Genomic DNA, 27787 nt, shown 5'->3' on the forward strand with positions numbered 1-27787 from the left:
GCCCTCTTTAAGCAGTTTACAAACTCAGCATACTGCCCCCAACAATCTAAGTCCTCATTTTACTGACCTTGAAAGGTTGGAAGTCTCAGTCACCTTTCAGCTGGTCAGAATTGAACTCCTGGCAGTGGGCAGAGTTAGCCTGCCATACTGCATTCTAAACACTATGCCACTATAATTAACTCTCTCTCTCCCTCTCTCTCTCTCTCTTTATTCAAAAATTTTATTAAACAAAAAGAAAACATTTTAAAACATTGAACATGGTGTAATCATCCTGACATATCTGGTTGTCTACATAGCTATTTCTGATAGCAAATAATAAATATTTACATAATATATACATCATAATATATATATCAGTATCAACAGTATCAACCCTAATCTGTGATCTTAACATGCTTATCTTATTTTAATTTAAATTTTAAGTCCATCCTTTTTCCCAACCAGTGATAATACTTTTTCCATACTTTGTAATATTCAGATTCATCTTTTTTTTAGTTCCAGTGTTAATTTGTCTATTTCTGCGCATGTCCATATCTTTTTAATTATCTCCATTTCCTCTGGAATTTGCTTAAGTTTCCACTTTTGAGCATAAACTATTCTTGCAGCTGTAATCACATGTACTATTAGATACATCATATCTTTATTGTATCTCTCAACATTAATTCCCAATAAGAAGAATTCAGGTTTATATTCAATTTTGATTTCACCCATTTCCTCTAACCAGCTCTGAATTGTATGCCAGAAATCCTGGGCTTTCCTACAAGTCCACCATAAATGATAGCACGATCCATTTTCTTGGACCCAACAAATAGGAGATAAATTTAGACCACTATAATTAACTCTTAATAGCAGTCTTTTCCAATCTCATCCTCCAGTTATGTAGACTTTAACTCCCAGAATTATCTGGTTGGGGCATTAATGGAACTGAAGACCCCATATCTGGAAGGAACCTAATATAGGAAAATCTGCTCTTCACAAATCTGTTCTACACAATCAAGTTATTTTTTCCACACAGCTGTTAAATGGTAAAACTCTATTTACCTGAGCAGCCATCTGAAAAACATAATCTCAGTTGTTAAGTGCTTATTAATTTAAATATAATTCCCTATGGAACGTCAAACATGTTAGAGCTGATTACAAAATAGCTGGTTTAATTAGGAAAAACACATTGCAATGACAATGATAAAACAGCACCATTTCATTATTATTTCACTGTTCTGAAGACATGTACCCAGAAAGTTTTGTTGATGAGGAAAAATGTTTTAGTCCTAACTAGAAGAACAATTAAAAGATATGACAGGATTGTAAAATGGTACCCTACAATATGTTTACCTACCTGAAGTATAATTGCCCCATGTCAGAATTGCACTTCTCAAAAAGAAATGGGAGAATAATTGTAAGTTGTAGAAACTAAGCAACACTTCCACACATTTTTTTTAAAAGTGAGAATTTCTGCAGTTAAAAAAATGAATGTAGGAAGTACTGGGTAACCATGGGAGAATTAAGAATGGAAATATGGATCTTCCCAAATAAGAAGCTGAAGCTTTGTATAACTCTTTCGTAGTAGTAAGAACTGCTTACTATCTACCAGGATAATTTTTCACATGAAGTTTGCACTGCTTGGGGCCACATTTCTCACCTCTTTGTTTCTGCCATTTCTCTCTGTTGTTGCAAAGAAAAGCAAGGTCACTCCCATATTGGTGGCATGTCACAGTTTGGAATCCTAAATGATCAGGAATCCAAATGGCACCATAATCCTCCCCATTTTAAGAAGCTTTCTTTTGACAAGTCGGAGTCCCAGGATCAGCAGCAGTAGAACTGGAATAACTTTTAGGGAAGGACTAAATGTACAGAGCTCTGTTTTCCTTTCTGCTACCAGTTTCCTGCTCACCAAAATAACCTTTGAATTTTCAACTATCTAACAGAAATTCTGAGATGCTGCTATTCAGAAAGCTGATTTTAGAGCAGCATCAGCAGCATGTTCTTTGATGATAATAAGGGAAGATGTCTAATGTTAATATTCTTTTGGCCTATTCAGTATCTTAAATTCAGTGCAAAAATAACTATAATTTCTGATAGGCATGTAATTTAGGGTACTTATTGATGCTGTTGGATAATGTATGCATTTAACAAATACTATATATGGATATTTCTGAATTGCTCATATATCACATCTTTTGAAAAAGCATTGCTCTGAAAATGGGTATATACTATTTTTCTTCCTCCCAGCTGTCTTCTTTGTATTTCTTAGTCATATGCAGCATCTGTTTTTGTCCAAGCATCCAGCCTGCCCATTCAAGCTTTTTGTTTTTTCATTAGCAGTTCCTAGTCAACTTCATTTCCTGGATTAAAATTGGCTTCTTTGCTCTTCAAAGATGAACTGGATTGAACCAGAATTGCTACTTGTGGAAAGATTCTACACTGTAAAGCCAAAGTATCCCTCTCCCAGAAATTTACTACCTACTAAGCACCCCAGTTTGTCATCTGTTAGGATAGGCTGGGGCATTTACTTAAAAAAAGGATGCTATGTAGTACTACCGAAGCCAGCATAATCTTTTTTAAAAACTATGCATAATACCTATTTATTTTAAAATACTTTTAATGAGGAAAGGGTTGAGTAGCCAGAAGCCCTTCATATGCTGCTGAGCTACAATCTAGGGGATACAAAACCAACATGGTGAAGAAAGCTGGGAGGTGTAGTTCAGCAACATATTGAGGACCACAATTCTTTACTCAATTTATTAATGAGACTGGTGGTGCAGTGGTTAGAATGCAGTACTGCAAGCTACTTCTGCTGACTGCCGGCTGCCAGCAATTCAGCAGTTTGAATCTCACCAGGCTCAAGGTTGACTCAGCCTTCCATCCTTCCAAGGTCAGTAAAATGAGGTTTGTTAGGGGCAATATGTTGACTCTGTAAACTGCTTAGAGAGAGCTGTAAAGCACAGTGAAGTGGTATATAAGTCTGGTATTGCTATTGCTATTAAATTCATTTGATTTCTGTCTTTTCAGAAAATGAATATCAAGACAAGCTAAAACCTATTGTGATTATTTCCAGATGTATGCATTTCAAACCAGAGAACCAGAAGCTCTAGTTGAGCTGAACGTTTTTGGGGGCCAAGGGAAGAAATTAGCAGTCTATTTCAACTCCTTTATCTACTGGGTGGGACCTAACACCTTTCCTCTTGCCATGACCATGATTATGAAAATGTTCTCAAGTACTCTTGCTTTCTTGGCCGAGAGCAAAATGTATTTCATTTTGGCTCCAGAAGCTCATAACAATATAAATATTTACAAATTTATGGAGTGGGAACCGTACTTTTTCTCATATAATAAATCCATAATGATTTAAAACACTTGTTTTTAACACTTGAATTTCTAGTACTCCTAGACATGTTTATCAGTTGCCTGATTTCTGCTTTGACAAGAACTCTGGAGCAGTCAAAAATTGTCAGTTTAATAGACACAGCTCTCTTACATCAAACCATTTTTCTGACAAGTCATTTCTCTTGAGAGAGAAAACCCAAACTGACCTATACTTCTGATGTCAATGGTTACATCCACATAGCCATGTTCAGCACTGTGATACATTGCCTCTTTCAAAGCTTTGAGTCTGGCCTTGCTGTTGCGGCTTGCACATAGAGGAGCAGGCGTGCTGTCTGCTAAGTCAGTTCCTTCAGCCAATATCTCCTCCAGGGACAAGATATCACTCTTCTCCTTCTCTGGTTGAGCAAGAAGCTTACGAAACACATTCCTGTCAATCACAAGCCAAAAGAAAGAAAAGGGAAGGGCAGAGGGCACCATATGGGAATTGTTAACAGTGAAGCACAAGACAACTAGCCATCTGACTAATACTAATTCTGCTTAATTCATTGCACAAGATATAGTAAACAAAGTATATTCTTTTCAGCATTGTAGATGAGGCTATAGTAGCAAGTCTAAAATTCAAAAACCCCATATCCTGTCCATCAACAGGCTTACATCCAAAGGCCATTAAAGTTCAATGGAGCTGTTCCCAATGAACAAATAATTAGAAACAAGCAGTGAAACCCAGCGTGTATCATCTCCCTTACCTCCCACCTACCTGATATGCTTACATCTTGCTAGCTGCGCATGTTCAGTCCTGTGGAGGATAGAATAAGCAATGTATCCAAAGCAAGTGGGCTGAGTGTATGTATCTCTATGCTTGTTTAGACGGGGAGGAAGGTGTTTATTTTGCTATCTGCAATAATGTGTCTATTGTACTGTGCAATAAGAGGAGAAAACATTTGATACCTCTGATAATTGCAATCCAGAATTCTCCAGGTGATGACAGGCATAGCTAAATATGTCATAGTTCACAGCAACTCATAGCTGAAGAGTTCTACAATGAGTTCTTTATTCAACATCTGGCTGACTAGATCTATGACAGATTCATCAAGTGGAAGACTAAGTCTGTCTCAGATCTAACCTTTTTCTCCATCCAAACTTCAGGTGAGATATGATTTCCCAATTTGAACAGAATCCATCCCATCCATCCATCTTTATTTTTATAACGGAAATATACAGCCATTTGCAAAAGAGTTCTGGAGTTGTTGAAATTATGAGAGTTGTGATTCATCTTATCTGGATGGCATCAATCATTGGAAGGTAATGCTAATCTATCAACTGTATATCCCAATTGGGAAGGTGTCCAAGTGCATCCCATTCAAAAGAACATAAATCTCTATAGTTATATTACTATAAATCTCTATATATTATATTAAATCTACATAAATCTACATAAATCTCTATAGTGATATTATAATATCACTATAATGACATGTTTAATTTATAGTCTGTTGAAATCAGTTCCTGGATTTTTAAAGCTAAAGGATATAACGGCATAATGGAAGAAGATTTTGGTAAACATTACAAGTGGTGGCAAAGATTCTTAAGAATTTATTCAATTCTTAAAAAAATCATCGACAGTTGCCTTTCAATGGGCTTTTTTTTTGCACCTTCAGTTTATGTATTTTCTTGACCCTTATACAGAAATGCTAACCTTTCCTTTCTAATTCTACACATGATTATTTATCATCCATCATCAAGGGATGATTTATAAGTGTAAAGATGATGTCTGGATTTAGCAGCACTGAGAGATGTTCTGTATGATTTAATGGCATTTTTAGACACCTTGTTCATTAAGCGCTTAGTATCAAGGTGATTTACAATCATGTGTTTGTGCCTTTCTGATTCATATATACACATGCTTACTCCCTGCCTTAAACTTATCTTATTTTCTTCACAAGCTGTCTCTTATTTTTTCTCTTTTGTTATTAGTGGTTCATTGGTTCTGTATACTGCCAGGGCAATAAAATTGGCAGATCTGTTGTTTTTCCTTGTGATTCCACCAGATCTTTATACTGAAGAATATCTGGAATATCTATTTCCAGAGCAAACCTTGTATCTCATATTCCTTTCTTGATGCTTTATATGAGTTGTACATCTATGAAGTAGGATTATATTTGAGACTTCTGTCTACTGCAATCGTCCTGACTCCAGAAATACTTCTGTCTTTGCCTTTCATTGAAATCTCATTGAAAGGTACTGCTACAATGTTATTTCAGGTAATAAAGCAGTTGAGTTATAAAGCTGAACAAATATCAAGTACGAAAAATTATGTCTGTCAAGATTTTTTTGTCTCCTAACCCATCAACCCTAGATACCATAGGGTATCTAGGGTTGATGGGATGACACAAGTCTGTTAAAATCTGGACAGCTAAATGGGCCTGTCCTAGATAGATCCTGGTTTGAGGTGGCCTACAGGTCAATTCTGTCTTTATCTCCAGTCTGGTGTCCTCAGAATTGATATCAAAATAAAACAGAAGAGGGTACAGCCAAAATGTTTTGGCTGTATTTGTTTTGTAGATAATGTAAGGAGCAAAATCAGTACCTTACACTTAAAAAAATTGATCTTGCCCCTCAAACCTCAAATGGGACACATTATCTGATTTGGCAGGAATTTTAAAGGGTAAAATAGATATTTTAAGCATTTAAGTTAAAAGTTTGTCTGAACAATAATATTTTTCCTGACTCTAGGCTATCCTGATTTTTAACTTGTTTAAATACCAACATCCAGCTTGTAACTCATCTGCATCTCAGCGGTGTCTGTTCCTGCATTATTACTGTTATATATACTATCTCTTTACTTTTGTTTAGTTTCCATGGACAATAATCATTCACAATAATCATTCATCTATTTTGTTAAAAATAATGTTTAAGAAAAATGTATATATGTGAATCTTAGTGTACAAGAATTGCAGCTCAAATGTTTTAAATATCCCATTCAAACATTGCTTTAACACTTAACTAAAAGCATACCAATTATACCTGTGTCCGTGTGCAGCAGCCTGGCTGAAGGAGTTCATATCACCTTGTGGAGTCATGGAAATTCCATTCCTGTACATTGTTCCAATCATGGGATCAGCGCCTCGTTCCAAAAGCAGACTAACCAGTTCAAAATTTCCTACAAATCAGTAACAAAGAAAGCTTTTTTAAAAAGCCTGCTTCTTATTCTCCTCAATCAAACAATATTACCTAAGATATTATGATAAGATAATCCTTACCCGCAGCTGCTGCCAGTTGCAAGGGTGTTTCTGAATAGTTTTCCTCACCATGTTCCAAAGAACCTTCTACTTTGGCTCCTGCATCCAGTAGTAGCTATAAAAGAAATCCATTGTTTGTTTGTTTAAAAAAACATTAAAAAACCTAAATGCTTTAAAATGTTCATCCAGTATAGAACCTTCTTCAACCCAATGCTGAGATCCATTTTACTGCAAGCCCCATCATTCTTAGCCAGAATCTGCAGTCCCAAAACTTGTGCAAGCTAAAGCAGCTGCATGCTGCAAAAGACATAAACACAGCTATTGCATATGGGCTGCAAAATTCCAGATGACCAACAGATAACCAACAAAGTGATGTAATTCTTTGCCATCACTTAGTGCATATTCTAGTCCAGATCTGATAACAGCAAACTAATAAGTAGAGAAGTCTAAGGTTAAGGGCCACCAAAGTAGGAGCCAGGTCACAAAACAAGATGCTTGTCATCTTTGGTTGCCACCAAGAAAGCATTAAATATCAAGGGAAGAGGTGATAAGAATAGCTGAATTTTAATGCTGGGTGTCAAATGAATTGTAAAATCCCACACACACATGCAGTTGAGTTATCCAACTTGCTTGCAGTTTTTTTCTAACACCTGTTTTTTGTTTGTACCATTGTTGAGACAGGAGTACTGCACAATAGTAAATGTGCAATATTTTGGTGCTAGAAGAGTAAGGACACAGTCATTTCAAATAATGGCCTCTAAAGGAACTGCCCTTCTCTTTTTTTCGTCAAAAATGTCCCAAACACTGTCAACTTTCCACTTTCTCTTATGATTGCCTTCTTAATCCACCAACTTGATTTATATTTGCTTCAGCAGGCTTATGATTGGCTTCTCCAGAGCTTTCTGTTGTGTTTTCACAGTGAAGGTAAAGTCGATGAGCAACTGCCTTTCTTGAGAGTTCTTAGAAACTGCAGCTCAGCCATACATCTTCTGTTTTCACATAACCTAATACTCAATTTTCACACAATAAATGGACTTTTATGTTACGAGAAACCTAAAAGATCTCAGAATGACATATTCTTAAGAGATTGGGGATATTTGAAATGGACTATACATTAAAACAAATACCACAGATCAGAAGTTCAGGAATTTCAGAAACAGAAAATCTTTAGTGTCTCCATATCTTGGGAGGAGCAGACACATGAGGATTCTATCATGAAAATAAACAGTAATTTACAGTACAACCACAAATTGCCCTAAAGTGGTTTGAGAAGGCAACATACCAAATGGTAGCAATTGAATATTTTTTTCACCACCACAGAAATGTCAGCTCAAATTATTATGACACTGGAAAGATTGAGGGAACTGAATATGTTGAGGCTTGAGGGGGAAAAACCAGCTGAAGAATATGACAGCACTCTGAAAGAACCTGAAATGGTATTATAGATGTAGGGCACCATATATCCTCTATCATGACAATGTTAATCCATTCAAAACAATCCAAAAGTTCAGAAATATAACTATCCAAACTAAGACCAATCTTCTGCTTATATTTATCTTATTATTATAGGGGAGGATGCCAAAGAAATTATCCGACCATTCCATGTTGTTGTTGTTGCCAAAGGAACTGTCCCATCCCAACAACTCTGATTTAATAGAAGAAATTATTTGTAGCTCAGGGTTGAATTGTGGGATCCTTGGTGCTCTCTGAACTTGTTTTCTTGCAGATGTTTCATTATCCAACTCGGTAATATCATTAGTGCGAAAAGAGGATAGGGATTACTCATTATTTATATAAATCACAACTCAAACCAGAGCTTTTCTCCTGGTCTTTCCAATACTAGTTTCACAATCTGTAACATTTCAAAAAGAATTCAACAAAGGCAACATTTCAACAAACAATTGGTTTAGTTTGTTTTAGAGACAAAGCTATGCTAACTGCTACCATTATCTCATACATACATTGATGTATATTATCACTAGTAAAGAACTCAACCTCCTAAATATATCCATTTTAAATGGATAATGTCCATTTCTTTATTTCAGAAGTCTTGTGTTGGATTTAAATCACTTGACTAGGAGCCACAAAAGTATAATGTGCTTGACACTACATTGTTAAAGGAATCCTGTTATTGAAAGAGAGAGCAATAATAAATGGCACTAAAGATTGCATCAGTCATAAGTATCTTATGGTGGTCTTGTAGTTGGTCTTCCTTATTGTTTCCATCAAAAACAGCACTGCCATTAGGCAATGTGAGACAACAGATACTGAGAAGCAGCAATCAGCCTTCCAGATATTCTGCTTAAACTTGAAATCCATTCTCTCCTATTAGAGGCTAGAATTATGTTGTATTCAGATGCAGTTGAGGACACTAGACTGCTGTCTTCCAGTGAGATGGAAGACACTGTTCTGTCACCAACATTGAAGTAATGTCAGTTGCTGGTTTAGTTAACTTCTATATATGCAAAAGGAGTGGGTGAGTGAAAAGCATAACTTCAGACATCAAAGTATCTATTGTGTTATAAATTACAAAAAAAAATAAATACAGAAAACAAGAAAGGCTGAAAAACACCTAGAATGGTCACTGGACATAATGCCACACTGATATTTAACCTACAAATAATGTAAGAACTTTCTTCCTGAGTCTCGCTAATAGAGTGTGACCAATACCATACCATTTTCAGTTTCAGAAAGCAGGATATCATAGAGAAGTCATTTTTTGCTTCCCCCCAAATTAGAGGTACAGTAAACTTTCTTTTCACTTTTTCTAATAACCACTGATAAACGTATCTTCGATGAAACCATCATCACTTTAAATGTCTTATGGAGTTGGAATTGACATCCATGAATACCATTAACCTGTTCTATATAGCTAGCATGAAGAAATTATAAAGTTTTAGTCAATGAAACTCATTGGATGAAGAGCCCCAAAACAACTCTATGTGGTCCCTCAACTCCTACAGTATTATTCTTTCCATGTTTATTTATCGTTTTATGTCTATTCTTTTTGCTGTGGTTTTTTAAAATGAGGTTGGACAAAAGGAGAAGAAAAGAAGCTTTCTTTTATAATATATTATAATGTGACATGATAATATATCATTAAACAATAAATAAATGGATATATAAAACATGGTCAAAAATTATTCAAAAGTGCCAATCAGATATTATTGGTATAATTTGTTTTTTAATTGCCCTATTTACATTTCACAGTGATATAGCTCTTAATTGCATGCAAATTTCTCAGAGTTAATTCTAGCTATCCAATGAGGATTACTTCCTAATAGGTATACTTAAGACTGCAACCTTATACTTATAGTTGTATATAATAGAGTTATTATATATCTACAGAGCAAAGAAAAAAAGTAGCAAAAAAATGAAAATGGTTGCCAAGTATGGAATGATTGCCAATTAAAAGCTAACCATGAGAAATAAACTATGAGATGGAGCAAAAGGAAAATACAGTAATACCTGGACTACAGGAATATGTCCATGCAACACAGCAAATGTCAAGGCAGTCCAATGACGGGTCTCAGGATGGACGGATGGATATTTATGAGGAGTATTGACAACCTATAAACAGATAAAGTAGGTTTCTTTTATATATGACTCTTTAGCATAAGCCATTGTATGTGTAATCAAAACAAACTTGCCAGAATGCTTGACACATTCAGGTTCAAAGAAAAGAAAGAAAACATGCAAAAGAAACTCTAAAAAAAATCCTGTTTTATTTTTAATCTAATCAAAATTTTACTGGGCAAGAAAATAGACTTTCTTAACTATTTTCCTTAGATCTTTTTAATCAAAAGGCCTAGCTTGATTCTTACAATCAATCACATGTGTACATCAGTAGCTTCAAACTATATGCCAACAAACAGAAAGAAGGGAGATGCTACTCTCCATCTCATTCCCAAAGTATGATAATCCACTCATACAATGTTGGGCAACCTTTCAATCAAACCAAGTGGGCCTGAAGGCTATAAGTTCCTCAGAAATCAGTTAATGACCTGACTTAGACACAACATTATAAGAAAAGGGTTTTGAGAGTCCTAGTCTCAAACACACCCTTTTCCTGCTATTAAATAGACAGAAAGAAAGAGTCCTACTTTAAATTTAGAAGAAGTGTGGTTCAATGCAGTGGTCGTATTCTACCAGTTCGACTCGGTTCGCGCGAACTGATGATAAAAAATGCTACTATTCGGCTGAACCCTCCCTCCCCATGCTCAGCTGTTCGATGATCAGCTGTGCCGGGATCCCCCTCGCTGTCTTACTGCTTTACCCAGGAGGCTTCCCTGAGCAAAAACTCCTTCGCCTGAGGCCCAGGAGGCAAAAAAAAAAAAAAAAAAGGAGCGGGAAGTGCTGCAAAAAAAGCCACACCCATCTGGCCACACCCACAGAACCAGTAGTAAAAATATTTGCATCCCACCCCTGGTTCAATGTGCTGTCTAAACTAGTCCTGGTTCACGATATCATCACCAGCTTAGGCAGAGCAGAGACAGGGAAATGCTCCCTTTCTCTGCTGCCTCGTCTACCTTGCTATGACAGAAAGCTGAAAGCTCCATGGCTCTTCTCCCATTCTTCCCAGCTCTTTGCCATACTGCATTCTACAGGCTGAACCTCAAACTACCCTTAATTTTAAGGATATAATAGCTAACTTTAACTTAAAGTTAACATATATCTACAAAAACAGGATTGTGAATTATATTAAAATTAAAGATGGTTTAATATGGCACTGAAACAATTCCTTGAAAAGATGTTGGTTGGGGGCAGGAGCGTGGGGAAGTGCCATGATCTATATAATGTGTAATTTTTTCTTATTCTGCTGGCCATCCTAAACAGCAGAGGATTGACTTCAGCAGATTTAAATTAAGTTTAGAATCTTAAACTAAGATTCTCTGTAATTTTTCTATTTCATTGCTGGCAGGAAAACACTCTGATATCTTTTACTATCTAGTTGTAAGCTTGTCAAACACAGCACCATACTAGCTGTAATTTATTATTTGTTAGAACATGTAAAAAAGAATACCTACAAATGTCAGCTTTACACAGAACAGTCTCATGCTAGGCTACTTGAGAGTGTTTTAAGGTTAGACCAAGAAATCAAAAAGACACTGTAAAATTTAGTGTCTATATATTGGAAATTAGTTCTCACACAAAATTCTCACCAGCTCAATATGAAAACATTTCGATATAATAGTAGCAGAAATAATGTCTGCTATCTGCACCTCAGCCTATTCCAAGACAAGAAGTAACATCATAATGCAGAGGTATCTGAAATTCTGATAGACAAATTGCTGTATCTCATAAACTCAAAAAAAGATAAATTGCTGTATCTCACATCTCACAATTAGTATTTTTTTAAAAAAAGAACCCTAATCCACAACCAAATAAACAAAACATATAAGAAGCTATTATCATAATGCATAGCTCAGGTTTTAAACATAGCATGAAACCTTGACTACATGAGATAATATTCATTAAACTTTCCTGTTTATAAATAAAGAGCCAGTCCAATATAAAAAACTAAGTAGTACTGTCTTCTTTAGCAAAAATATTTTTGGCTGCACCCTAGATTTACTTTTTCAAATTCTGATTTTGCCAGCTTGTAACTTTATACCGTGTTAACAAAGGTTAAAATCATACATCTATTCCATCACTTTCCAAAGTACCACAACACGTTCCACAATCCAGAGACAGAGTGACTGGCCCAAAGGCACCCAGCTGGTTTGCATGGCTAAGGTAGAACTAGAATTCAGAGTTCCTGGTTTCTAGCCTGATGACTTAACTATTAGACCAAACTAGCTCTTCTTCTCTCTCTCAGAATTCACTGCCCCCTTTTTGGTACAAATAAATAAGACTTTATAACTAGTACTTGGTATCACCGAGCTATAGGATTTCTGTCCCTTTTATAACTAGCCCTAAGGAAACACAAACGTCCCCTCAATCCCTTGTATGACACGGTTTGCTAATAAGCTTTTGTTGGCTTGAAGGTTACAAACGAATGTTGTCCCATTACAGATATCCCACAACGATTAATGACAAGGTTCTTTGATATCAATATGCTGCTTCAGCATGGATTGCAATGCAATACTATAGGAAGCTTTAAAGGTGATGGTTTTCAGATTGCTGTAGCAATTTTTCACAGCAGAGAAAATCTTGTCTATTTTTAAAAGGCACTCTTCTTCCTATCCCAATTTGACTCCATTTCCCAATGAAGCATTCCACCAGAGACTCTGTGGTACAAAGATCACAAAAAAAGATTTTAAATATTTCAACCAATGACAAACCAGATTGCATCAATTTACAATTGCCAGCAAACCAAAAACATTTAGCAGAGCAACAGAAAAGTCATGCACTGGGTCCTATTTTAGAATTTTGCAACCATGTTTACCTAATCTTAACCTATCCCATTTATCCATCAAAATTTCTGCAAGTAGCAAACCATGATTTACAACAGAGCATGGTTAAATCAACTTCAGCCACCCTTTCCTCTATTCTCTTTATTTGTTTTTCAGTACCCTCTTGTATGAGGAAATTTATGTTTACACCCTATTTAATTATCTTCAATTGGCCTTCAATATATATTATTTTAATATGGACATTGTCTACAATGGTCACAGCCTATTAAAGTTTGTGAAGCCATCAAAGATTAATAAATCTCCCATTATTAAGTCTTGCTGTTTTCACTGCACTATCAGCAATAGAAAGCACAATTTTCCCTGAAACAAGCTAGTATTCATTCATTGTATTGTGGGTAGCATTGGGCAAACTAAAAAGTAAACAAAAAAATGCTGCATCATGTTTTTTCATCCTGGCCCAATAATTCTGGGCTTTTTAAAACTGATTCTGTAAGATTTGTCCCAAATTATACTCTGGCAAATGTAACCAGGAGCTCTACAAGTAGAATGGTGGGCAACTTTTGATAAAGGAGAAGAAATTGTGTTATCAGTTCCTCCTCATATGGTATTTTATTTATATTGTGAACAAGGACACAAAAATGATTAGATTGTAAAGAAGGCCACTGTTCTACAGGATGCAGCAGAATAGACAAAAATGATGACTGGAAAAGAAAGAGCATCTCATTTCAGCTGGATGTTGAAAAGAGGCAGAACACTATGTCCCTTTTCCACAAATCCACTGTCTTCCTCCTCCTTCTCTTATACTTTGTTTCCTCTTTTACTGCTTCAGGTGTTGAAGAAATAAAATGTACTGGTTCTTGCTCTTCTAGCAGCATCAACCTTTGTTAATTGATGTCGTTATAGTGTCTCTTTGGTGTTGTCTCTCCATCTTCTTTTTGGTCTACCTCGTGTTCTTTGACCTTCTCCTCTTTTTTGTATATGCCTTGTATGGCATAGTATCCCATAACCTCCTCTCCAGGTGAGCAAACCACTTTATTTGCTGTTTTTGTATGTAGCTTAAGATTGGTTCTATGACAATTCTTTCTCTTCTGCTCACTCCAGCAGTTTTCTTTCTTCATCTCATTTTGTGGTGACTAACTTTCATTTATGTTTTATTGTAAGTGTCCATGTTTGACACTAGTAACATAGAGTCAGGATGAATATGCTTTTTATGAGATGCTTCTTTATTGTTTATTCATCTCTTTATTGACTGACTGCCCAGCTAGTTCAGTCCACTCTCTGCTGAATAAAATGTCATAGTTTTGTTGATTGATTCACTAATATATAAGCCACCTTTTGTACAGGAGCTCGAAGTGGGTTTAAGCCACTGTAAGCCAGGGTTTAAATACAGGCTTATATCAAAGATGTATGTAGACCAGATCATGTACATGCAGCTATCACTCCATAATAATATTGATGCAGACAAATTCTGTAGCTTGTGACCACAACTCCACCAGCAAGATTTCTGTTGCCTTACTTCTTAGAGAACTGATCAGGCTTAAAATTTCTGGACTTGAAATTTCAATGAAGTGCTCAATCAAAGAGAAGGGGAGTCTAAAGCCCAAAGTAGGTTGGATTGATTTGGATATCATGCTAAGATATAAGATGGCTTGTTTCAGTGGTGGGATTCAAAAACTTTTTACTACCGGTTCTGTGGGCGTGGCTTGGTGGGTGAAGCAGGGGAAGGTTACTGCAAAATCCCCATTCCCTCCCCACCCCACTAACCTGATTTCCAGCTCCGTTCTCCTGTGCAGGGAAACCAAAGAAGCCAGTCAGCTGGGACTCGGGAGGCAGAGAATAGATGGGAGCAGGGCCAGTCAGAGGTGGTATTTGCCGGTTCTCCAAACTACTCAAAATTTTTGCTACCAGTTCTCCAGAAATGGTCAGAACCTGCTGAATACCACCTCTGGCTTGTTTGGTTTTGGCTTACTATAAAACCATCAAAAAAACTTAGAAGATGATAATGCAGTAAATTTTAAAAAAATAAATTAAATTGGATGAATCTAGACATGTTTAACAAATTAGGAACTACAATGTTAAGATTGTTAAATAATAATACGGATAATATAAAGTAATACATTTGGAAGATAACATAGAGCAGTGATTCTCAATCTTTTCTCCAGCACAGAACCCCTTAAAATCCATTTTGTGGCCACAGACCATGTCCAATGAATCCCAAGACTTAACTCAATATTTTAATCATTATATTTCTTAAAGCTTTTGCAGATGCCCTGTGATGACATCACGACCTCCAAGGGATCCACAGACCACAGGTGGAGAACTACTGCAACAGTGGCCTGGGTTTAGCACCAGGAAGTAATAGGTCTTGATGTCACTGCTGGATAAGCATTGCTGTTTTGCTCAATAACTTTTGGCTTTCAAGGATTCTATTTTTCATTCCTGTATGCAAAAATCATCATTAAAGAGAGGGAGTGCAACACGCAGCAGAGCTAAAAATGTTCCTGAAGATAGTTCAGAAAAAGATTAAATCTGGATTTAACATTTTAGCTGTTCTAACAAAGTGATGTGGCATTTTAGAACATGAGTGCCCTTGACATTGGCTTCCTGCATTTTTAACCTGTCTTCTCAGAACAGATGCAATCATAAGAATAGTCTTACCTCAGCATTTAGATCTGCTCCAGCATCCAGTAACATCTGGACCATGGCCTCATCACCCCGCACACAAGCATACATCAATGGAGTCATACCCTGTGTGGACAGCAGTATTCATAATCACTAATTTATAGTCTTTGATTTATGATCTTTCATTCAGGATCACATGATGTGATGTGATCCTGATGTCCTAGCAATCAGACCAGGGCTCAAATACAAGAAGCATGACACTAGACCATGTGCAAACACCAATCAATTCACAAAGGTATTATTTAATTCAGACAAGTTTTGTTTGATATTATTTAATTCTGAGAAGCTCTGAAGTCACAAATGGTGATCACATGACTCCAGCACTCTGCAAACATTGTAAATACATGGCAGTTGCCAAGTGCCTGAATTTTGCTGCTCATGGGACCATGGCGATGCTGCGATGATACATGAGGACTAGTTGCAAGTTACTTTTTCAGCACCATTGTAACTTTGAACGGTCACTAAAGGAAAGCTAAAATTTGAGGACTGCCAGTAAAGCATTCTTTTTAAAAACCTGTTTAGTAAATTTTGATTACTGTTTCTTTGCCAAGATGAAGATTTTAATCTCAAGACCTTTATGAACTCTGGATTCGACTCTACTGTTACCTACAAAGAATAAAATACTGGGCATTTATTTAGTAGAGCAGTCTCTCATCAATTTTATATGGTTATTTTATTTTAACAGGTTAGACTTTAACAGGTTTATTTATTTTAACAGGTTAGACTGGAACTTTATATTAATTGCCAAAACTACTAACTGCAATTGGAGGAGTAGCAGCTTCGGTATGCATGTCTTTAATATATACTGATTTAATTTGAAATGAAATGCCAGGCAGCTCTGTTGAGAGTTCCTCGCTCTAGGGAAATACTGCCCTGTTTGGAGGAAAACTAGATTAACTAGTCTCTTCACTACAGAGACTTCTAGCTGCAAATTTATATTAATCTGAAATACTCTGTGCGGCTCCTCAAGATATCCTTTGTGATTAATGTTTCTTTGACAACATTAGTCACAAATGTCAAGAAGGGAGAGTTAATCATTACACAAAAATGTGAATGAAGAAAAAAATTCAATTTTTGTTCATTTGTTTGAATTAAAGAGAGGTGCATGCACCACAGAGAGAACAAATGGATGGAGCAAGAAAAAGTAATTTTCCTCCATTCTGCAAAGAGAACTCTCTTTTTTGGTAGGACTAAGTTTTCCTAAATGTTTTGGGTTTCTTACCATTTTTGTTCTGTTTCTTTAGAAATCTTAAAAGCAAATATGAATGGTGTTTACAATCGTATTAATTCTTTATGGTGAAAATAGAGCAGGGAATGTTGCCTTTGTTATTTGGCCATGAGATTCCTTGAGTTTCAGTGGTCACAAAGAAGGGATGTACAGTTGCTCCCAAGCGCTATTTTAAGTCAGCGTTCCATCTATGTTACCAATTACTGATCATAAATATGTCTATAATAAACTCCCCACATAAGCAACCCATCCAAGTAAAAGGAACTCATTTTCCTTAAGCACTTTGTTTCAAGATGTTCAGAAAATTAATATTTAATTTCTTTTTTTTTTTAAAGCAAAGTCTTCGTTTTTCTACATGGTTTATAATTCTTTATACCTGTTCACTCATGCTGTTAATTCCATCGGGCCCCAGCAAAGTTATGGCTTGCTTGACCAGATCTGTTCGGCCACAGGTCAACATCCGGAACCCGAGGTCTTGCTTGAATTTTGCTTCTGTGGCCACTGCGTCCAGTTTCCGAGAAGCACAGAAACAGTCATCAATTCTGCGAATAGAAGAAAAGAGTTAGAAAATTATTTCAAAAAAATGAATTTTGCCATTCATTTTTTCCACTGCCACATTTTGTGCCTTTGAATGACATACACTGCCATTGCAACAAACAACCTAAATAATGAACTGTCACAGATGATTTATATAGAGGAAATCTCACCCCAAAACCATAACTATTCCTACCAGTTTCTTCTAGACAGGTATGCCACATTTTTGCCTCAAGTTTCTGTCCCTTAATATAGAATTGCAGTTATGACATTTGATTGTTACTTAAATTTTAAAGGAGCCCAGTAATTGTCAAGAAAAAGCAGGAACTCAGATAGATTAGAGCTAATAGACAGAGACTATGGTCAAATAGATTTGGGCTAAAGGGGAGGCTCTCAGTCATAAAATACTGGTTCCCGGAGCTGGAAAAAGTCTCCCCCACTTTTTTTTTGACGTGATGAAAAAGAAGTAGATTTAGGATGGTATCACTTAAAGGATAGACAATCATCAGTGGAGGAAAACTCAATTTCATTGAAGGTCACATCAGGATTGTATTTGACCTCAGGGAGGTGGGGTGGGTGTGGCCTGGTTGAGCGTGGCCAGGGTAGGCATGGCCAGGGTGGGCATGGCCAACTTGATGTCACTCATGTCGGGTGCACCTGTGGTGGCCAAGTGCTAAGGTAGAACTTCCCCCAGACCCTCCCTCCTTCTTATTATAAACTCCTTCCTTCCTTCCTTCCTTCCTTCCTTCCTTCCTTCCCTCTTCATTCTCCTTTTGTCTCCCTTTCTCTCTTTTCTTCTTTTTCCTTCCTTGCTCTCTTCCCATCTTCCCTTCTTCCTTTGTCTTTCTCCTTTCCTGTCCCTTCTTGAATGCTCAAATGCAAAAGGGAAAACATTTCTCCTTTTGTTTTGTTTTGTTTTTAGTTTGTTTTGCTAGCGCTCTGCCAGAGAAAATGGAGTCGGGGTGGGGGCGCATGCAGGCCTTGAGTTTCACACCCCTGCTCTAGAGATATACAACTGCTATTTCCTTTAATTTCTAATGACTGTTCTAGATCTGACCTCTATTAACAGTTTTTTTTCCCAATAATCATAATAAATTACATCAAGTCTGTTAACATAAAGTCTGCCTGGTTGCTGTCACTTTTATTTTCTATCTCTTATGAAAGGAAGGAAACAGGATGAAACCAGGTAAATATAAACAGCTAGGCTTTATTATACCAAACATGGGATCCAGTGTTATTGTTCCCTCTTTATAGCATGACTTTGCAAAGCCCTTGAGGCACCTTAATATTAGTTTTGCACTTGCAGTTCTGCAGACTTCCTACAGTTTATCAAGGACTGCAATTTAGGGCCATTTTTTTCTTTCCTTTTTTTTTAGATGTTGTAAAATCATTTTGACTGATGGACTGTTGATGTAAAACTGTAACTGTTATGTCCCTGGACCTTGAAGAAGTTCCCACCAAGGTCCGTTCGCGCTGCGGGGGCGGCTGCCCCTCCTCATTGGCTGGGTTTCCCCAGCAGCCTGCTATAAAAGCAGGCTGCTGGGTCCAGCCCTTGAGCTGTTCGCTGCGAGCCGGTCCCAGGCTGAGCAAGCACGTTCAGCCCTTGTAAATAAACCTTGTTGCACTAAGCCCTGGTTCAGCCTCTTATTTCCCATACTTAATACTGGCGACGAAGGATGGGATGGCTACCAGAGGCAAGCTGCAACGCTGAATCACTAATATGCTGATCTGCAGCCCAGAGAGAGAGAACGATCAGCCAAAAATAGGCAGCGCTGACCGCAAGCAGAGAGAGCGATCAGCCCGAAATGAGAACGAACGCTGAATCACTATAACGCTGATCCGCAGCCCAGAGAGAGGCGGTCAGCTAAAATAGAACAGCGCTGATCGCAGCCCAGAGAGAAAGCGATCAGTGAACAAGCCAGCGAGTGAGAAGCGCTGCGAGCCGCAGCCGCTCGTGCCGTTTAGGCGCGAAATTCGGAATAGCTGTCAGCTGAAGCACATTCAAATACAACACAGCGTTGTATTACGAAGTCACTAACGCCCACACAGGCGCGAATTTCAAAGGCGCTACCAACGACCGTTGCAGTCTAAACACCTTCTGATCCCCAGAGAGAGAGAGAAGGGAATTGCGAAATTTCACCAGAGCTGAAGTCACTTGCCTAGCACAGGCACTAAACCTCTACTGCTACCCCAGAGAGAGAGAGCACTTGCCTAGCACAGGCACCAAACCTCTACTGCTACCCAGAGAGAGAGCATTTTTTCCCCAACAGGTTAACCAGCAGACCTACAACATGAACGCCAATCCAGCCTTCCCAGCATTCAAGCCAGATGAGGAGAAGTGGGAATCATACAAGAATCGATTTAATTATTACATCGACGCCATCGGATTGGCTGAGGCAGGGGAACACCGAAAGAAAGCACATTTCCTGACCTACTGTGGAGCCATCGTTTTCGATACAGCCACAGCTCTTGTGGCTCCACGTGAGTTAAAAAATGTCCCCTGGACAGAACTGTTAGAAATCCTTACTAACCACTATTCTCCTAGACCTTCACAGATTGCCAGGCGTTTCACCTTCAGAATGAGGAAGCAGGGGGACAAAGAGAGCATCAATCAGTACATGGCTGCTCTCAGGACTGCAGCACTCCATTGTGGGTTTGGCAGCTACCTTGATGACATGCTCCTAGACCAGCTGGTCTGTGGGGTCAAGGACCGCGCCTACAAAGATGGCTGCTCGCCAAAAAAGACCTTAACCTCGCTCAAGCCATCGAGGAAGCCCTGGCAGAGGAGCTGGCATCTCATTCAGCCACCGAGATCCAAGGTTCTGTCACCAAGCAAACAGCAGTTTCCGTCCACTCAGAAGAGGTGATCAATGAGGAAGACCCGGTGACGAGGCCGACATTCACCGCCTCACTGGCGCCAGGCGCCCTCAGGTAGGAACCAGACAGGATAACACCGGGCCATCCAAGCACATCACGTTGTGCCTTTCCTGTGGTGGACCCACTTGAGGACCACATGCAAATTCAAAGGAGCCACTTGCAACAACTGCCATAAGAAGGGGCACATTGCAAGAGTATGCCAAGCCTCACAGCGCAGCACAAAGGGCATCTTCATTCGCACATGCCGGACCCAAAAGGCAAGTATTAAACTGCCGCACTAATCAAACTTGCTATTCTATTAGTAAAATCTCTCTTTCCGTCTTATTAGAAGGTAAACCTTGCAACATGGAGGTTGACACGGGGTCAGCGCTCTCCATTATTTCCTGGAACACCCTCAAGGAGCTTCAACCCAGCCTATCAAGAAGCCGACTCCAGAAGTGCCAGCTTAGCCTAAAGGACTACCAGGGGAAGACCATTCCTGTAATCGGCAGAGGCAAGTTTTTTGTTAATTTTAAAACCTTTAAGGGCCACCTACCTCTAGTGGTAGTGAGCGGCAACCTCCCTACACTTTTGGGACTTGATTGGTTTCCCCACCTCGGGTTAGGTCTAACAGGAGTCCATGCTACCTCAACCTCTGACACGGACTCCCTGTTTGCTGATTACTCAGACGTATTCAGTGATGAGTTAGGGTGTTATAATGGCACCCCTATCTCATTTTCAGTCGATCCCCAGGCAGTCCCAATTCGGTTAAAACCTCGCAGAGTTCCATTCGCCATTCGGCCTAAATTAGACCTTGAATTAGATAAATTATTAAAACAAGGGATCCTGGAGCCTACAGACTTCGCCAAATGGGAGGCGCCCATCGTCACACCCCTAAAAAAAGATGGTAGCCTGAGAATTTGCTCAGACTACAAGACCACAATCAATAAATTCTTGCAAGTTAGCGCTTATCCAGTACCCATCATTCAGCATTTATTACATACTTTTGAACCTGGCACTATCTTCGCCAAATTGGACATGTCTCAAGCATATCAACAGTTCCCTGTTGATGACCAAGCAAGCAGAACTTCAGACCATTGTCACCCACAGGGTGCTTTCAGTGCAAGCGTCTCCAGTTTGGCGTAAGTGTTGCCCAGGCATTTTTCAATCCCTCATGGAGCGGATTTTACAGGGCCTTCCTGGAGTAGTACCCTACTTCGATGACATCTTAGTCTCGGCCAGGAACAGACCCCAACTCTTCCAGAGAGTTAGAGCAGTCCTGGAGAGGTTCAGGCAGCATGGCCTCAAGTTAAAAAAAGAAAAATGTGCCATTGCCACTAGACAGGTGGACTTTCTGGGTTATAAAATTGACGCCTCAGGCATTCACCCCCTGGAGTCCAAGGTTAAGGCAATACACGAGGCACCCACTCCAACCTCCAAAGCAGAACTGCAGGCCTTTTAGGGCTCTTGAACTTTACTGGCGTCATTCCTGCCCCATAAAGCCTCTGTGGCAGAACCCCTCCACAGACTTCTGGATAAAAAACGGTTTGGCACTGGGGACACAAAGAAGACTCCGCTTTCCGCGCAGTCAAGTCGCTACTCACATCAGAGGCAGTGCTTATCCAGTTTGACCCCAACCTCCCATTAGTACTGGCCGCAGACGCATCTCCTTTCGGCATTGGGGCAGTTTTAAGTCACAGACTGCCCAACGGCTCCGAGGCCCCTATCGCTTTTTTTTTTCCAGGACGCTCTCTGCAACAGAGCGCAATTACAGTCAAATTGATAAAGAAGCCTTGGCAGCTGTTACAGCGGTGAAGAAATTTCACGAATTTCTCTTTGGCCACTTTTTCGAGCTAGTCACCGACCACAAACCGCTTTTAGGGTTACTAGCAGGTGACAAGCAGACCCCTCAAATTCTGTCCCCCAGAATGACCAGATGGACCCTTTTCCTAGCAGCATACTCGTATAGACTTGTGCACCGCCCGGGTAAAACATTGTCCCACGCAGACGCTCTTAGCCGCTGCCCCTGCCTGACCCAGCTGAAGACCCTGCCCCGGTCAAGCGCCATTTTTGAAGTCACCCAACTGGACCTACCAATCACTGCCCTTGATATTGCCAATAAATCCAAAACGGACAAAGCGATCGCCCAGGTACTGGACTGGGTGAGGAGGGGGTGGCCGGGCAGTGACATTGAAGCTAAATTCACGCCATTTAAGACCGCTTACAGGAACTGTCGAGCTTACAGGGCTGCCTGCTATGGGGCACTCGAGTGGTCATCCCGACATCTCTGCGTACCCGAGTGCTGGAGCGTTGCATGAAGGCCACCCTGGCATCGTCAGAATGAAGGCGTTGGCGCGAAGCTACATTTGGTGGCCCGGCCTTGATGAGGACATCAACAAATGGGTAGCTCCTGCCATCCCTGCCAGGTTTCCCGTCCATCCCCTCCAATTGCCACCCCACCAAGTGGGAAAGTGCCAACGCACCCTGGTCCAGGATTCACATCGACCTCGCGGGCCCATTGCATGGCAAAATGTTCCTCGTGGTCGTAGACTCTTACTCAAAGTGGATTGATGTGGCACAACTATCCACGACCACTTCACAAGCAGTCATCAAGGCATTGACTCGCCTGTTCGTAACGCCACGGTCTACCAGACTCCATTGTTTCCGACAATGGTCCCCAGTCGCGTCAACCGAATTCAGTCGTTTCTACGGCCAACCTGGGCATTCGTCACATCTTCACGGCCCCCTTTCATCCTGCCAGTAATGGGCTAGCAGAGAGAGCTGTTAGGACCACTAAAGAAGCCCTGGCCAGGTTCAACAAGGATGACTGGCACCACAAACTATCCTGTTTCCTGTTAAGCCAGCATTCAACCCCTTGCACAGTAACCAACAAGTCCCGGCCGAGCTTCTGATGGGCAGACGCCTGCGAACTGTATTGGACAGGCTCCACCCACATTACTGCCCTGACTCTCCTCTCGCTTCCACATCGGGGAGTAGGCATTTTGTCTTGCAGGAACCCGTGTTCGCGAGAAACTTCGCTGGCGACCCATTGTGGATCCCAGGAGAAATCGTAGCCATCACAGGACCCAGATCATACCGGGTTAAGCTGGAAGATGGCCGGGTCTGGAGGCGACATCTGGACCAGCCGGAGCGCCAGGGCACCCTTGTCAGCCGCGACTCGGGGCACAGACCGTGAGAGTCCACTGCAACTTCCACACAGCGACATCGACTCCGATGACCTGCTAACGTCTCCAGCCGGACCAGAGAATCCAAATGATGACTGCGGCGACCTAGCGTCCAACCCATCCGAGCCAGACGGCGTGAGGACACTCCCAGCGTCCAGCCCTACTGACCCCGGACCTACTCCGACCGAGGTGGTACTCGGGACTCATCATCGAGCCAACAGTCGCCAATGGACTCTGATCCACTGAACAGCACACCAGAGTTGCGCCGCTCTGGGCGTCAGCACAAGCCTCCCGTATACCTCAAGGACTATGCGTGTTCGCATCTGGGGGAAAGGGTGTTATGTCCCTGGACCTTGAAGAAGTTCCCACCAAGGTCCGTTCGCGCTGCGGGGCGGCTGCCCCTCCTCATTGGCTGGGTTTCCCCAGCAGCCTGCTATAAAAGCAGGCTGCTGGGTCCAGCCCTGAGCTGTTCGCTGCGAGCCAGTCCCAGGCTGAGCAAGCACGTTCAGCCCTTGTAAATAAACCTTGTTGCACTAAGCCCTGGTTCAGCCTCTTATTTCCCATACTTAATAGTAACTGTGCAAATCACTTCATAAGCACTTAATTGGTCTAATTAAATCATTGTCTTTAAAGCAATCTGTTTCCTTTTCTAAACAGCTACTTTTACATCTTATCCCTGATCATTTTCAAAATCGGACAATTTATAATATCTGGATTTAGGATTGCTTCTGACCTTAATTTGAATTCGTAGAGCATACATTTTGTAATTATATGTTGCTAAATATAAATAGTCCTCTACCTGCCTTGACATTCCACAGTCACTGGGCCTTTCCATACCATGAACAATTTTTATCTTGTGAATCCTCACAAAGCAGAATTGCAATTATTGTCACTGTAAATCTCAGCCACCCTTAAAAGGCAGATTATATCTATATATGAAGGTAGCCATGTTGGGGAAGGTTGATTACAAAAATGTAAATAAAAGTGCTGAAGTCTGAAAATGGTTTATTGTTTGCTCTCTGCCATTAAAAAGCCTTTGTGACTTCCAAAGGTGAAAGAAGGAATAGAATAGAATAGAATAGAATAGAATAGAATAGAATAGAATAGAATAGAATAGAATAGAATAGAATAGAATAGAACAGAATTCTTTTTTGGCCAAGTGTGGTTGGACACATAAGGAATTTGTTTTGGTGCAAATATTATATGAAAAAAATATATGCAAGATCATATAAGTTATTTTTCCTCCAATAATTAAAACCATAATTGTGTGTTAGTATAGTAGCTGGAACTAAGGAGAAGAAATATAATTGCTGAACAATCCATATACATTGTGCACTCCAGCAATAAAATATTAACCTTCTATTGAAGTGAAGGAATAATACAGTGGAAGAGGCTGCTTTGAATCGAGATGTTGGGAGATAAGGTGAAACAAAACTTCAACTAACAGGAAAATGAGCCACTTTTTCCTGTTAGTTGAAGCCACAGAATCACCCCTACACAAGGCAAAGGATAACCAAATTTCAACATTGGCTTTGCCAAAGCAGAGTGAACTGTGATAACAGGACCAGAGTGATAATAAAGAACTCCAAAACATTGTTATGAAAGTATACACTGCCTCCCAAACTCCTGTGCTATGAAATCCTATCACTTCACACACAAAAATAATGGATGTTTATATTATCAACCTCTGATACTGAAAAGAGTAGAAACACCCTAGTGTGTCAAATGCAGGAAACCAGGAGTCAAATAACCATTTAGTTCAAATGAATATATAGGTTTATTGCATGCTTAAGCTCTCTACAAGAATCTGATCTACTAACTGTCAAAGCAAATTGGTGGTAGATTAGAATCAGGTGATAAACTGCCTGGGAAAACCAAGGGAAATAATCAAAACCATAAAAAAGCAAAGTTAGAATATTTTGGACATGTGATGCGACACTCAGAAAAATATGGCATACTTCACTTAATCCCCCAAAGAAAGAATGAAGGAAAATGAAGTCAGGGCAGAAGAAGAACATCATGGCTTCAAAATCTAAGGGACTGGTTTAGACAAAACTCAGCAGCACTTTTTCGTGTGGCTGTTGATAAAAATAGGATTCCCAGGATGATCGCCAATGTCCAATGATGGATATGGCACAACAAGAAGAAGAAGAATCAAAGGAATTCAAGGTGAGCTCGACTTAGATTTCTTGTGGGTACAGCAGACTCGAGGACGCCCCCCCAGGCTCAGCCTCATCATAGCAAATAATGGGCTTGCTTGACTGTGGTCATCACTTTACTACTGTGGTAGTCACTTTACAAGCCCAGTCTTCTGATCATGTGATGATCTGCTTTATGACTGACTTACAACTGTAATGGGCAAGCTCCATTAAAGCTGTAAATCAAGGATTATTACAATGATTATCTGTGGCAGCATCGCTATTATGGTGGCAGGTATTGCAGGGAAGGACTGGACTGCTATAGATCAGTTGTGTATTGCAAAGATGAAGAGATGAGATGAATAAAGCTTACATTCATTGCTAGCAAAATTCTAAGCGATATTGGAGGGCCAGAACTAACTATTTGGACAGGTGTCTGTAGGGCAGGTCAACCTAGTCAAGAAACATGCAGGTAAGATAACGTTTAAATTAATTCTTACGACAACTATAATTGACCTATACAGGGAAATTGCAACAGAATGAAAGAAAATCTTTATTATTTTTAAGTGACCTACAAGACGATGTACATATGATGTACTAGATTGCTTCCATACAATATTTTTCCCAACTTGGTGCCTTCCAGAAGCATTGAACATAATTTCTAATAAATTAATACAGCTAATGGACTACATACAAGTTAAGGAAATACACCGATATCTTGTTTCTTCTGGTAGGACAAAACTGTTTGGGGAAGTAAATTATATTTGGGAAATGAAGTCTGTGGAACGGCTTCAGTTCACCTGCCATACTGATTCGATTCAGAAAGGCTTAAAACTGCATGTCAGGCTGGGCAATGAAACATAAGAATATCTAGACAAATTTCCTATCAAGTAAGTTTTCAAATCCTATTCATCCTCTGGAATCATCAGCATCAGATACTGCTGGGTTGTCAAGGAGTTTGTTTACAGCCACATGCTGGGGCGATATTTTTGTCCCTAATTATTGCAGTTCTCATGGCTGAAATTAGGGAATTAGTCAAAATTCGAGATGTGGACAAGGACACTCAAGGAGAGAAGCGTATGAGGGGGATATTGAAACTAATTTGGAGAAAGCTATTTTGTTTTACTAGATTATTTGGCTCTGTGTTATTTTAGTTTATTGCTCGATCCTTAGAATCTAAAACACACTGATCCATTACCTTCAGATTCTACTAACTGTACTATCTGGGGTTTAAGACAGAATCATGGTAACTCCTCTGTGGACTATTAAACCACTCAGGATTTGGTCTTCTTGTTCAATACCCAAGCATAGACAACTGCCAGACAATCAATATTTAGCCACCAATGACAACTGTTTTGATCCTAAATGTTTGTGCCTAAACACAAAAGTCTGTTCACCAGGTTAAGAGGGGGGGAAAAGATGAAAAAGAGAGGATATGTGCAAGCATGGTGGCAATTGTGTATTATTTTAAAACTGCTGGCAGGCAAGTATTGTAACATTTGGACTTCTTTATCAAACCAGCATGCTTACAATAGGATAACAGCTGGGAGGGAAGAACAAGAAATAATAGACTGTCTCTTCAAAGCAAGGCAATGCTACATTCCTGATTGAGGAGTGGTCAATCTCCCTTGAAACAGTTTCCTTTCATTTGTCAGAAAGCACTTGGAATTTATTGCAACGGCCAGCTTCTAGCTACAACATCATCATGATCAGTGGGAAAGAAGTTCGTCTCATTCTAATAAAAGACCTAAATTTGAATAAGGGGTTTCTGGAATATGAACATTACACCAAGCTCTCATAAGTACCAATGTGCCTACCGTCCCTGTCCTATTGTTTCTTTTTATTTTTCTTATATGTATCCATTTCATGTATTCATACGTTTATTCTTATACCTGTTACCTTATAATCGCTTGACAAAATAAAATAAATAAATAAATAATGAATAAATAAGTAATTGCATATATTAGGAACTAGCTCTATATCCCATGCTTCATTACGAAATTATGTGATCAGGTTTAGTTTTTGGGGAGGAAATAAAAGGAGGAGGAATTGTGCCTCTGCTTAACAGCATCCATCGGTATTCATCTGGCTAGTGTCCTGTTAGTGTGTGAGAGAGTTGATGGCTGCTTGGAAACTGAAACAATATTTGCAGTATGAGCAAGAAGGAGACAGCAAGGAGCCTGGGCTCAACTGTTCTGTACTAAAGCTGGTTGCTGCTGTAAAGCTAAAGCTGAAACTGAAACTC

General features: G+C 39.5%; 1 protein-coding gene across 2 annotated transcripts in view; it reads right to left on the minus strand.

Moving 5' to 3' along the window:
• Positions 1 to 27787, minus strand: part of ABTB3 (ankyrin repeat and BTB domain containing 3) — a 231597-nt gene that overhangs the window by 19516 nt on the left and 184294 nt on the right. Inside the window, exons 5-11 of one of the 2 annotated variants that reach the window (XM_026695352.2) lie at positions 17206 to 17371; positions 15578 to 15667; positions 10032 to 10133; positions 6585 to 6678; positions 6349 to 6484; positions 4082 to 4120; positions 3531 to 3751 (exon numbers count right to left, since the gene is read on the minus strand). In XM_026695352.2, the coding sequence (XP_026551137.2) occupies positions 3531 to 3751; positions 4082 to 4120; positions 6349 to 6484; positions 6585 to 6678; positions 10032 to 10133; positions 15578 to 15667; positions 17206 to 17371 (848 nt within the window). The remainder of the gene's footprint in view (positions 1 to 3530; positions 3752 to 4081; positions 4121 to 6348; positions 6485 to 6584; positions 6679 to 10031; positions 10134 to 15577; positions 15668 to 17205; positions 17372 to 27787) is intronic. The other variant, XM_026695343.2, reaches the window with a different exon arrangement.

This window comes from Pseudonaja textilis, chromosome 5 (assembly GCF_049901715.1).
Source record: "Pseudonaja textilis isolate UNSWEBS1 chromosome 5, rPseTex1.2, whole genome shotgun sequence".
Classification (NCBI taxonomy): domain Eukaryota; kingdom Metazoa; phylum Chordata; class Lepidosauria; order Squamata; family Elapidae; genus Pseudonaja; species Pseudonaja textilis.